Source organism: Mauremys reevesii, linkage group 21, assembly GCF_016161935.1.
Source record: "Mauremys reevesii isolate NIE-2019 linkage group 21, ASM1616193v1, whole genome shotgun sequence".
Taxonomy (NCBI): domain Eukaryota; kingdom Metazoa; phylum Chordata; order Testudines; family Geoemydidae; genus Mauremys; species Mauremys reevesii.
In genome coordinates, this window is record NC_052643.1 from 2,406,587 (window position 1) to 2,420,646 (window position 14,060).

A 14,060-nucleotide genomic window follows, 5' to 3' on the forward strand; every position below is an offset into this window, starting at 1 on the left:
AATCCTGAGCCTCCTACTTGCTTCTTAGTTAGACTAAACTCCCAACGACGTCAGTGCTGCTGGTTGCTTAGGTGATCATTAATGAGATATAGAACCTTTCGGTTCTTCTTCGAGTGCTTGCTCATATTGATTCCAGTTAGGTGTGTGCGCGCCGCGTGCACATTCGTTGGAAGATTTTTACCCTAGCAACACTCGGTGGGTCGGCTGGGCGCCCCCTGGAGTGGTGCCGCTATGGCACCAGATATATACCCCTGCCGACCCATCTGCCCCTCAGTTCCTTCTTACCGCCCGTTTCGGTCGTTGGAACAGTGGAGCGCGGCTTAGCTGACCTCCACTTCCCTAGCTACTCGTAGTTCTCTCGTTCCTTGTTGTGTATATAGTTAAAAACTTTTTATATAATTCACTTTAGTTTATTACTTTATAGTATATTTAGTATAATATTAGTTAAGAGGGGTTTGGGGAATAGCCCCTTCCCCGCACCCGGTGCCGGGGCCCATGCCCGGTTCACCAGGTTTCAAAACCGTGCTTGGCCTGCCGCAGGTCGATGCTGACAGGAGACCCACACGACTCCTGTCTGAAGTGCCTCGGGGAGTCGCACCTGACAGCTAAGTGCCACATTTGCAAGGCTTTTAAGCCAAGAACAAAAAAGGAGCGGGACATTAGGCTAAAGCAGCTCCTCATGGAGGCGGCTCTCACGCCTCAGCCTTCAGCACCGAGCACTGGTCACTCTTCGAACAGAAGCACCTCCTTGGCACCGGACCGCAGCGGTACGGCCAAGGCTCCTCAGCACCACCCGTCGCTGGCACCGAGGCCGGCTCGACGCCGCTCCCTCTCCCCGAGGTCGAGAAAATCTAAGACTCCTGCTGCTTCCGTGCCACCTGCACCGCAGCCAGAGAGCTCATCCAAGTCGGACCGCCCGGCGCCGACACCCGCCACGGCACCGACGACGTCTGCACCGTCAATTCCGGTCCCACAAGGGCCATCGAGTCTGGTGCCTGTCAGCTCCCCGGCTAGACCCGTGGTAGAGCTTAATATCCCGTCCATGCCGGAGACGTTCTCAACGGCGAGGGATCTGATTTTGATGACAGAGTCGATACTGCCTCCGCCCCCGGCACCGCTGGTGCGGGCGATACAGTCTATAGGCAAGCCGGCCTTGATTCGGCCACCCTCTGTTGGCACAGCAGACCGGCACCGTTCTAGATCATGGTCCCGCAGACGTTCCAGGTCCCGACGGCGCTTCCGCGCCCGTCGCCGCTCGCAGTCCCGGCACCGTTCTCCTCTGCGGTACCAGTCGCACTCGCTGCTCCAGTCAGCATCCCGGTCACCGGCCCGATATTCTCGGCACCGCTCCAGGCACCGTGACTCCCGTAGCCGCTCCCGATGCCGAGCCTCGAGATCGCGGTCGACCTCCCGGCACCGTTCCAGTCGCAGGTCCCGATCTCGTTCCCGGTACCGGTATGCCTCCCAGTACCGGTATCTGGTGCCAAGTAGAGCTAGGCCTGCTAGAGACATGGACTCTGCTCAGAGCCTCTCCGCTCCTCCATGGCCTTCCAGGCATGCTTCAGAGTCGTCCCGCGCGGACAGCTATTATGCACAGGACCGTGAGTCTGATGTGCCCACCGGGGTCTTCCAAGAGGGACAGGCCCAGGACCTAGGCCCACACCTGTGGTCCTTCTGGACGCCTTGGGCGTACCACCAGGCCCAAGGGGCACCAGTAGTTCCGTCCCGCTCAGCACCATCAGAGCACCAGGTGCCAGAGGTGACAATCAGCCATCCGCCTCCCGCTGGTACAGAGGAAGCTCCAGTCCACCCACCGGACTCCCCAGTCCCACTGGAGCAGGAGGTTGCTCAGGAGCAAGAGGCCATGCAGGACCCTCTCGTCCCAGGTGTCTCCTCTTCCTCTTCTCCAGATGAGGCGGTGGCAGGGACATCTTCCTCGGGCCCTCCTCCAATCGACCTGAGGGCCCACCAGGACCTCCTCAGGAGGGTAGCACTCAACATGAACCTCCAGGGAGAGGAGGTCCCAGAGGCGGAGGACCCGGTGGTGAGCATTCTGTCGGCGGATGCTCCCACCAGAGTGGCCCTACCGTTCATTCGTACCATCCAAGCCAATGCAGACAATATATGGCAATCGCCGGCCTCCATCCCACCTACGGCCAGGGGAGTCGAGCGTAAATATATGGTGCCCTCTAAGGATGCAGTATTTATATGTCCATCCTCCTCCCTGCTCACTGGTCGTTCAATCAGTTAATGAGAGGGAACGCCATGGCCAGCAGGCGGCAGCCCCAAAATCGAAGGAGGCTAGGCGAATGGACCTGCTCGGCCGTAAGGTGTATTCAGCGGGCGCCTTACAGCTCTGGGTGGCGAATCAACAAGCCCTCCTCAGCCGCTATAATTACAAAACATGGGTGGAGGTGGGGAGATTTACGGAACTACTCCCTCAGGATTCCCGCCAGGAGTTCGCGGCCTTCTTGGAGGAAGGAAAAAAGGTGGCCAGAACTTCCCTCCAAGCCTCGCTCGATGCAGCCGACTCAGCAGCCAGGACTCTGGCCTCAGGTGTTGCCATGAGGCTGTGACGGAGCGATTCTGGCGGGACCCAACTGAGAGTGCCAAATCAGGACCAATTGCTTAAACAGGGCGGTTACAGCCCTAGGCTGGGGTTTTTCCACCTCTAAGGCAAACCAAACCAGCCAGACAAAAAGGACTTTGGTCTCACCCCACTGGCTAACCACAAGTCACACAAGCAATTTCCTTAGACACTCCAGTCTCCCAGTATCACCACCAGTGCACTCGTCCTGGGGATAAATGGTTATGAAAACCAACACCCCAATAAAAGAAAAAGGTTCCCTCGATCCCAAAGGACCAAGCCCCAGACCCAGGTCAATATACACATCAGATCTTACCCACAAATCACGCTGTTGCCAATCCTTTAGAATCTAAAATCTAAAGGTTTATTTACAAAGGGAAAAAGGTAGAGATGAGAGGTAGAATTGGTTAAATGCAATCAATTACATACAGTAATGGCAAAGTTCTTAGTTCAGGCTTGCAGCAGTGCTGGAGTAAACTGCAGGTTTAGATTAAGTCTCTGGAGAGCATCCCCCACTGGGATGGGTCCTTCAGTCCCTTGTGTAAAGCTTCAGTTTGTGGCAAAGTCCCTCCAGAGGTCAGAAGCAGGATTGAAGACAAGATGGAGATGAGGCATTAGGCTTATATAGATTTTTCCAGGTGTAAGAATCCCTTTGTCTTCACTGTGGAATTTTACAGCAAAAATATGGAGTCTGGAGTCACATGGGCCAGTCCCTGCATACTTTGCTGAGTCACAAGGCGTGTCTGCCTTCTCTCCATGGGTCCATTGTGTCCTTAATGGTCCTTAATGGGCCATCAAATAGGCTAGGCAGAGCTAACACCAGCTTGTCTGGGAGGCTTCCCCCAGAAGCACAGCACAAACTTGAAATACTGACAGCATGGAGCCAACATTCATAACTTCAACTAAAAATGATACAGACATACAGACAGCATAATTATAACCAGCAACCCATAACCTGGTCTTAGACACCTTATATGACCCCCTTTACTTAGGATTTGGTGCCACTACAGGACCTTGGTTGCAACCCATGTTCTATATGGTCCCCATTTATATCAATAACGTCACACCCCCAACGCAAAATTGATGCAGGAAGGGATGACAAAACATCGCTGACTGCATCCCAAGAGCCCCCTTTCCTTGGGTCTGTCTCACTACAGCTAGTGTTGGGCTAGAGGCCGCACCAGTGTATAACAGAAATGGTTTATCAAAGTCATGTTCAATAACATGAATGGATCTCTTTACAAACTTAAGGTATAACTTGGTTAGCTTTTGCAGCATGGTTCCTGTATGTTTCATGTGATCTTGCCAAGAGCTAAAGAAAACAGCTACTTTATCCATACCAGCCTTGGCCAATGTTTTGAACCCAATTAACATTAAACCAATGTAGATATTGATGTTGTTCATAGTACAGGACTCTTGGCATTTAGCCATGAAAGCAATATGGTAGTGTGCCTCAGTTTCCCCTTTCATATAGCACATCAGGTCTGGAATGTATTTTGCCCTGTGAAAAGTTCCAACATTGTTTACATGCATTAACTGTGAAACATCAGTATAGCAAGGCCCTTTAACATAAAGTGTGTTTTCATGTATTCCTTTCAACATGTTTAAGGGATTTTTCAAAAGATTAGGCACATTGTACATTGTTACAGTCCTTGGCAATAGCAACACATTAGTTACAAAAATTAGCATCAGCAATAACAACAAATTCATTGCAAGTGTCCATTTACAATCATATTTGTCATGCCATACCCTTGGCTCAATACCATTGGAGATTGGGCATTTTAGGGTTAACCTGTGGCTTCCCTTTGCAAAATTCAGTCTTCTCTTTCCTTCTTGTCCTGCAGGATTAAACCCTGATTTCTCTTGCTTAACAGAGATCACCGGCTGAGGGGGTGGGCCCTCTGTGCTAACAGCTATTAGCAAGTCTTTCTTCTCCCTGCCAGCCAAGTAATTCGCATCAACACAGACACTAGCTTTTAACTTCTTAGCTGCTATGGATTCCACGGCTGGACTTTGTCTTACAGAGATACCACACAAATCCAAAGAGTCTGAGGGTGAGAGCTGGCTTGCTCTCCCCTGCCTCCTCAAGCATTCAGCCATAAAACTGTTCTGCTTTGAAAAACCAGTAACTGAATCTGTCCTCAGACCCTGAAGCACAGACTGCTCACTTACCGATTCAGCATGGAGACATTCCTGTCCCAACAGCATTGTCTCCCCAACAAGCTGGCCACACACAGCCAGGTGGTTATAGGGCTGCTCAACTTCCTTAACAGCTTCTACTCCACCTGAGACCTTTTCAAAGCTGCCCACACTGGATCTCTCAAAAGGAAAGTCAGTGGATCCATTCACAACAGAAAATTTCTGGCTGTTAGGAACTGAAACTTTCTTGATTAAATTACTTTTACACCCTTCAGTTGCAGTAAACTGCTTGCACAGGCTACCATGAGGATTCCTTTCCCTAGGAGCTTCTCTAAGCAGCAATTCACCCCTCTCAGAAATTCTGCCCTTCCCCTCTTCACCTAGGGCTTGCTCTAAAGGAACACTTCCCTGAGCAACCACAGATGCTACAGACTTTCTAGATAACAGGTCAGAAGTAGTCTCCTTCCCTTGGCCATGAACCAGTTCAGGAATCTTTTCCTTCTTGCTACAAGTTGTCGAACTGTCAGTCGGTAACACAATTAAATCACCTTTATGCTCTCCTTGTGCCCTGGCTGGGGTATCACCCTGATCAGACAGAGTTGCTGCACCCTTTTCCAACCACACATTAGCAACTGGCAAACTACAAGCACCAGAATTGTCTGTTCTCTGGGATTTTGCTATGACACTAACTGGATGCAACCTAGTTACAGTGCCATTCCCCCCAGCAGACATAAACTTAGGACCATTCCCTTCCTGGGCTTTAGCTGTATTTACAACCAACTTCGAGACAACTGAATCACCCTCAACCATTACAGGCTGACAGGCACCTTTTGTCTGCTCCACAGACACAGAAGAGCCGGAGACACATTCTCCTTTACCAGACACACAGCTTGGGATTTTACTTCCCTTGTCCCAGCACACAGGGCTGTTCACAGACAACTGCTTGGAGACTGGGGTAGCTTCCTTTATAGGCAAGTCAATACTCCTGACAGACACAGGCACATTCCCTCCACTGTCACATTTCTCCACACAGGAAACAGGTAAGGGATATGGACACTCATCTTCCACTATCCCTCCCTTCCCAAATTGCTGATTAGACAAAGCCATTAGCTCACAAGGCTGCCTAGTCTTCTGCAAACTTTCCCTACCAGGCACATTGCCTTTCCCAACAGATAAGCTGCTGCTTTTTTCACTACACTGAGCGACTTTTAGCAAATTACAGTTACCCATTTCAGGTTTACTTCTACAAGCTGCACTAGCCACCAATCCATTACCCATTACAAATTTACCCTCTCCTTCCTCAGTTAGGGATTTAACCTGACCATCTACTTTAATCTGCTCCTGAGAAACATTTTCCTCACCAATGAGATCTTTCTGCTCTTGATCTAACTCCAGATTCACTTCTGAGACATCAGACAGACATTCAGAAACTTCATTCCCAGACACACTGCTTCTTGGCACAGACAAACCTTTGGAGCAACCCACCTCAGGCAAATCATTGCCCACACTAGACACAGGTTTAAGATCATTCCTCTCCTGTGACTGGCTACCTGGATTGAACAAAGCTTTGACATTTTCCCCAATTAAAAGATCTTTAGGCAATAACTTCCTGACGCCAGCTATCACTTCATGCTGAGCCCCATTCCACTCAAGGTGGATTCTGGCTAAAGGCACACGGACAGTAAACTCACAGAGGATCACAACATTCACACTCTGATTTGGTAAATAATCTTCCTCTTTGACCAGATCTGCTTTAACAAGAGTGATGTTAGAAGCCATAATTTGCCCTAAACAGCTTTTACCATTGACTTTTACACACTCTATGAATTTTCCATTACCATTCCCATCCATAGCACTGGCACAATTTATGGGGCCACCCCCTACTGAACACACAGTAACAGCATTGACATAAAAGGTGGCATTGTTGGGGTACATGTGGTTACCCCCAGACAACTGCTCAGAGTGATACAACATACCAACATTGTTACAAACTGGACTTTCAAGAGGATACAGTCTCTGCTGTTCTTCCATTGCTTTTTTGACTTGGAGTTGGAGTCTAGCTGTCTCCTGTTGCATCTGTCGAGTTTTCTCCTCAGCAGCCAGCAGCTCCAGACGCCTCTTACGAGCTTTTTCTTCTCTCTTAGCAACTTCTTTCTTTCTCTCATCAGCCTCTTTCTCCATTCGAATTTCTGCCAGTTCTTGCTCATAATCAAACTGCAGGCTGTCTCTCAAGGCTTGCAGTTTCCTTGCTTTTCCCGATGCTCTTTGTCTCATGGTCACTGATCTTTAACCAACCAAACTCTCAATCCCAAAGTTAAAATTTGGATAGCGTGGGGTTCTGACCCAAAGCTTAATTGACCTGGTTCTGTGGATCCTGCCGACTACGCCACTGTGACGGAGCGATTCTGGCGGGACCCAACTGAGAGTGCCAAATCAGGACCAATTGCTTAAACAGGGCGGTTACAGCCCTAGGCTGGGGTTTTTCCACCTCTAAGGCAAACCAAACCAGCCAGACAAAAAGGACTTTGGTCTCACCCCACTGGCTAACCACAAGTCACACAAGCAATTTCCTTAGACACTCCAGTCTCCCAGTATCACCACCAGTGCACTCGTCCTGGGGATAAATGGTTATGAAAACCAACACCCCAATAAAAGAAAAAGGTTCCCTCGATCCCAAAGGACCAAGCCCCAGACCCAGGTCAATATACACATCAGATCTTACCCACAAATCACGCTGTTGCCAATCCTTTAGAATCTAAAATCTAAAGGTTTATTTACAAAGGGAAAAAGGTAGAGATGAGAGGTAGAATTGGTTAAATGCAATCAATTACATACAGTAATGGCAAAGTTCTTAGTTCAGGCTTGCAGCAGTGCTGGAGTAAACTGCAGGTTTAGATTAAGTCTCTGGAGAGCATCCCCCACTGGGATGGGTCCTTCAGTCCCTTGTGTAAAGCTTCAGTTTGTGGCAAAGTCCCTCCAGAGGTCAGAAGCAGGATTGAAGACAAGATGGAGATGAGGCATTAGGCTTATATAGACTTTTCCAGGTGTAAGAATCCCTTTGTCTTCACTGTGGAATTTTACAGCAAAAATATGGAGTCTGGAGTCACATGGGCCAGTCCCTGCATACTTTGCTGAGTCACAAGGCGTGTCTGCCTTCTCTCCATGGGTCCATTGTGTCCTTAATGGTCCTTAATGGGCCATCAAATAGGCTAGGCAGAGCTAACACCAGCTTGTCTGGGAGGCTTCCCCCAGAAGCACAGCACAAACTTGAAATACTGACAGCATGGAGCCAACATTCATAACTTCAACTAAAAATGATACAGACATACAGACAGCATAATTATAACCAGCAACCCATAACCTGGTCTTAGACACCTTATATGACCCCCTTTACTTAGGATTTGGTGCCACTACAGGACCTTGGTTGCAACCCATGTTCTATATGGTCCCCATTTATATCAATAACGTCACAGAGGCGTATCTCATGGCTTCACGTTTCCAACCTCCCACCCGAGTTGCAGTACACCATCCAGGACTTGCCGTTCGATGGTAAAGGCCTCTTCTCGGAGAAGACTGACCCTAGGCTGCAAAGCCTGAAAGACAATAGGGTCATAATACGTTCGCTAGGCATGCACACACCAGTGACCCAATGCAGACCCTTCCGCCCCCAACCTCCCCGTCCATATTTTGTGCCTAGAAACAGGCAGGACTTTGACAGGCGGCACGGCCGAGGTGGGTGTAGACACCAGTCAGGACCCCAAAGGGCCAAAATCAAGGTCCCTCGAAACCACCAGCGGGACCAAAATCTAACTTTTGAAGGTGCGCCCGAGGACAGCGTACCAAGTACAGGCCAGGATCCTTCTCCTCCCTTCTCCAACCATCTCTCCTACTTCCTCCCGGCGTGGTCCCAGTTAACCTCGGACCTCTGGGTCCTACGCACGGTGGAATATGGATACCACCTCCAATTTGTTTCAGCCCCACCCTCCCACCCCGTCCCTCTTCAGGGACCCCTCTCACGAGCAATTCCTCTTGCAAGAGGTGCGGTCGCTCCTCACCATGGGAGCTATAGAGGAGGTGCCAAAGAATGAAAAGGGCAAGGGCTTTTACTCCCGTTATTTCCTAATCCCCAAGTCGAAGGGTGGTCTCAGACCCATCCTAGACCTGCGAGGACTCAACCAGTTTATGGTAAAGTTGAAGTTCCGTATGGTATCCCTGGGGACCATTATCCCATCCTTGGATCCTGGAGATTGGTATGCCGCCCTCGATATGAAGGACGCATATTTTCATATCACCATTTTTCCTCCGGACAGGAGGTACCTCCGTTTCGTAGCCGACCATCAGCACTTCCAGTTCACAGTCCTGCCCTTTGGCCTTTCCACAGCCCCAAGGGTATTCACGAAGTGCATGGCCGTGGTCGCTGCATATCTCCGCCGACGTCGGATACACGTGTTTCTGTATCTGGACGATTGGCTCCTCTGGGGGACCTCCGAGACACAAGTCGCCCAGCATGTGGGCATCGTCAGGGACCTATTCACTCATCTAGGCCTGGTGATCAATATAGAGAAGTCCTCTCTGGTTCCCACACAGAGGTTAGACTTCATAGGAGCAACCCTAGACTCCAATCTCGCCAGGGCCTGCTTACCACAGCCGCGGTTTCAAGCAATGGCAACAATCATCCGCGGTCTGCAGAATTTCCCGACGACCTCGGTTCGCACTTGTCTCGGTCTCTTGGGCCACATGGCAGCATGGACGTTCGTAACCAAGCACGCCAGGCTCTGCCTCCGTCTGTTACAAACTTGGCTCAACTCGGTATACCGCCCGAGCAGGGACTCAATAGACACAATAGTCACCATTCCCCCGAGCACTCTAGGCTCTTTAGACTGCTTGCTGGCTGACTCCCTCCCTGGTGTGTGCAGGGCTACTGTTCCATCCGCCTCAGCCCTCAGTGTCCCTGACGACGGACGCGTCTTCTCTCGGCTGGGGCGCGCACCTCGGGAGCCTTCGTACACAAGGCCTCTGGTCATCTCAGGAGCTGACACTTCACATAAATGTCTGAGAACTGAGAGCAGTCCGCCTAGCGTGCCAGGCGTTCCTGCAACATTTACAAGGCTGCAGTGTCTCAGTGTTTATGGACAACACAACGGCCATGTACTATATTAATAAACAGGGAGGGACTCGATCTTCCCCCCTTTGTCAGGGGACCATCAGACTCTGGGACTTTTGCATAGCCCACTCGATAGGCCTGGTAGCGTCCTTTCTCCCGGGGGTTCGGAACACTCTGGCAGATCGACTGAGCAGGTCATTCCTCTGCCACGAGTGGTCGATACACCCGGATGTTATTCATTCGGTTTTCCAAAGGTGGGGATTTCCCCACATAGACCTGTTTGTTTCCCGCGAGAACAGGAAATGCCAGATGATTTTTGTGGGGTGAGACTCATAAGTGATGAAGGTTTGGGATGGCAGTACTGTTCTCTGAAACACAACAAAGAAAGAGAAAAGGCGACACTTCGACTGTGCGCCTGTGTGGAGCTAGGAGACTCTCTGACATGGAAGGTCAAATCAAGGCTGCTCGTGGCTCAGAAAGCTCTGCCATTCAGTAACTAGCTCAAAGAGAGGAGAAATTAGTCCCTGAGATTCTCTAGCCCGTGGTTATGAAAGGATTTGTCACAAGAATCCTTAGCATTCTAGGGCCTCTCTCGCTCACCTCTTTGGCTTTACAAAGAAGCAGCTTCTTCATTAAATAATTCTAAGTAAAGCAGGGGGAACAGAGCCGGGGGCAGGGGAGGGTCACCTGCGTGCCTCTCAGCAGGAGGAACAGTGCCAGGGACGAAGGGGTTCACCCACACGCAGCCCACATGCAAGGGGAACTGAGCCGGGAGCGGGGGCAAGGGTCGCCCGTGCGCCCCTGAGGCAGGGGGAACAGAGCCGGGGTTGTGGGGGTCACCCACATGCCCCTAAGGCACGGTGAACAGGGACGCGCACACTCCAGAGCCAGGGGCGGGATCACTTTGTTGCCGGCACAAAGGCCTGAGGCGACAGCAACAGTGGTTCGTTGCCCGGAGTGCCTCGCTCCAATTAGACACACCAGGGTGGAGAAGCAAAAAAAGGTTTATTTTGAGATCTCAAAGCGCACGTGCTCGGAGACACAGACAGGTCTCAGATCAAGCACACCCCATACAAGCAGCTCTCTCTCTTTATACATGATTTTAGCTAAGCATGTCTATTACCCCCAATGCCCAGCTCCCCTCTTCCCCATTCTTCCCTCCCTTCGATTTCCCATACATCAAGCTCATTTTAAAGCTCCAATTATATTGAGCTGTTTAAATCATACTTGGCAAAAACATATTATCTCGTTAGTAACTTTTCTTGACCGGTCATTCTGTTTCACTCCCTTCAGCCAGGTGCAAGCAGGCTGTATAATTGCCTCCTGGTACTGATAACTAGTTGCCACACATTCCATTCTTTCCATCTAGCCTGTGGAGTTAATTAAAGTCTAAACATGGAAGCGGTTCGGACAAGCAGAGGCCTAATACAGGGAGCCTTCATTGGCACTGTCATTTTCCACCCTTCTGTCAACACTGGGCCATGCCTGGTGCCACCAACAATTCCCTCCTTTGAGAATACTCAACAAACCTTTGGCTGAGTGTTCTCATATACTGTGGACAAAACGTAATTGAGTTCTATGGAGCTGGGGCTGTCAATGAGAGGGTACATAGGGAGCTTCGGGGCACGGGGGGTACAAAGTTTACGGAAGAGCAGTTAGAGAGATTAAACTCTTGGGCAAAGCAAATCTTCAGGTTCTCATACGTATTTGACTCTAACTTGTTAGGGATTCCCCTCCATCCCGCATGTGCCTGGGGAGAAACGGGAGTTAACGAGAGGAGTGTTCCCATAGCAAAGAGTAACATTGTGGCAAACCCTAGGCCTGGATCCATACTGGGCAAGTGATCCTAAGGCCTAACAATTACAATTCCCCAAATACCCACAAAATTACTACTACTAATAACAAGCAGATTAAAAACAAAAGGGACCAAGCCCACAGGTTAGGCTGGCCCTGTCAAAATAAACACAGCCAACGCTCAGAGTGTTCACGGGGAGTGTGCTGTAACTGTCCAAAGGGGTCACAGGGCATTCCCAGCAGGCCTTACTGTCGCCTGAATAACAGCTTAAGTCCCAGATCGTCGTTGGCAGTCTTCTCCGCAGGTTGGACGGTCCACCGTTCAGGAGCTGGCACTGCTTTCAGACGGGAGTAGTGGATCCAGTTCTTGTATCCCTCGACCTTTGCTGCTGTGTGGGTGATCAGCAGGACGGTGTGAGGTCCCTTCCACTTCTCTTGGAGAGGCTCGTCCTTCCAGGTACGAACGAGAACGGAGTCACCAGGCTGCAGGGAGTGGACAGGGGCATCCAGCGGGAGAGGCTGCAAATCTTTGGTATACCTGTGGAGAGAACAGAGAACAGCAGACAGAGAGCACATGTACTGAGATAAGAAACCGCAGCCTACCTCCCACTCCCCTAACAGAACCGGTGTACCATTCATAGGCCATGCCCTCCCAAACATAATCTCGAAGGGACTAAGCCCTAACCTGCCCTTTGGGAGAGCATGAACTCGGAGCAAAACAAGGGGTAAGGTATCAGGCCACCGAAGAGAAGCCTCTTGGCAGACCTTTGAGAGATGCCGCTTGAGTGTCTGATGTAGTTTCTGTAGTACTGGCCGTATTAGGCTTTTAGGTAGGAGGATTTTTCCTTCTGTGGAGTGGAGCCATCCCTCCTTTTCCTGGAGCCCAAGGGAGTCGGCCAGATTCCTTTCTTCACAAGAGTACTGAGGGGCTGGGAGCTCACCCACTGATGGGATGAGGGCATGCACATGGGCCTCCTCAGCTTCCAATGGTTCCAGGGTGGCAGCCCGCTTGGCTTCCCTGTCGGCCCTGGCGTTGCCCTTGGCTACGTCCTGGTCTTCTCTTTGATGGGCTTTGCAGTGCACCACTGCTACCTCTGAGGGGAGCTGCACCGCTTCCAGAAGCCGGAGAATCTGTGTCCCATGCTTGACCGGGGACCCCTGAGCTGTAAGCATTCCTCTTTGCTTCCAGAGACCTGCATGAGCATGTAGCACTCCAAAGGCATATCTGGAATCAGTAAAAATGTTAACTCTTTTTCCTTTTGACAGTTCGAGTGCACGGGTTAAAGCTACCAATTCAGCCAGCTGGGCTGACGTTCCGGCAGGCAAACTTTCCGCTTCCACAGTCTCATGGAGAGTTACAACAGCATAGCCCGCCCTCCTTTGCCCATCTGTAACAAGGCTGCTGCCGTCAGTGTACCACTCATACTCTGCATTGGGGAGTGGCTGATCTTTTAAGTCTGGACGGCTGGAGTACTGGGCATCTATGATTTCTAAACAGTCATGTTCCTGCTCCTCTGTCTCTGGCAACATAGTGGCTGGGTTGAGGGAGGGGCAGGTCTGCAGGGTAACTTCAGGATTTTCTAGGAGTTTAGCCTGGTACCGAGCTACCCGAGCCTGCGTGAGCCAGAGACCACCCTTAGTGTCCAGCAGGGCTTGAACCATATGAGGGGTATACACCTGCACAGTCCCCCCCAAAGTCAGTTTCTCTGCTTCACCAAGCACTAGGGCAGTTGCCGCGACAGCTCGCAAGCAAGCTGGCCACCCCTTGGCAACTTGATCCAGTTGTTTAGAGAAATATGCCACAGGACGTTTCCAAGTGCCTAATAATTGAGTAAGCACCCCTAGAGCCACTCCCTTCCTTTCATGCACATACAGTTGAAACGGCTTAAAGATGTCTGGCAGACCGAGTGCCGGGGCTTTCATTAGCTTTCGCTTTAACACTTTAAATGCCTTGTCAGCTTCTGAGGACCAATGAAAGGGGTCGTGATCCATTCCCTTAACACATTCATACAAGGGCTTAGCCCACAGTCCAAACTCTGGGATCCATATTCTGCAAAAGCCTGCCATGCCCAGAAAAGCCCTGAGCTGTTTACGATTGCTTGGGACAGGAATTTGACAGATTGCTTCCTTCCTCTCATTTGAAAGCTGTCTCTCCCCCTATCTTATGTGAAATCCTAAGTACTGTACTTCTGAGAGGGCAATCTGAGCCTTGCTCCGAGCTACCCGGTATCCTCAGAGCCCAACAAAGTTCAGGAGGCTCACAGTGGCGTGGAGGCAAGGGGTTAATCCCACAGCCCCAATTAACAGGTCGTCCACATACTGCAAGAGGAGGATCCCGTCCGGAGTATTCCACTCCTCCAAGTCTTTGGCCAGAGCCTGGCCGAAAAGCGTAGGGGAGTTCTTAAATCCCTGAGCTAAAACAGTCCAGCAAAGCTG

At 50.6% G+C, this 14,060-nt stretch overlaps 1 protein-coding gene across 1 annotated transcript; it reads right to left on the minus strand.

Moving 5' to 3' along the window:
• Window positions 1-409: 409 nt before the first annotated feature.
• Window positions 410-1,839, minus strand: LOC120387924 (uncharacterized protein DDB_G0287625-like). Its single transcript, XM_039509327.1, has 2 exons — window positions 1,694-1,839; window positions 410-1,663 (listed from the first exon to the last, which is right to left on the minus strand). The coding sequence occupies exon 2, from the start codon at window positions 1,510-1,512 to the stop codon at window positions 784-786; it is 729 nt and encodes a 242-aa protein (XP_039365261.1). The 5' UTR covers window positions 1,513-1,663; window positions 1,694-1,839; the 3' UTR covers window positions 410-783.
• Between the last annotated feature and the right edge of the window lie 12,221 nt (window positions 1,840-14,060).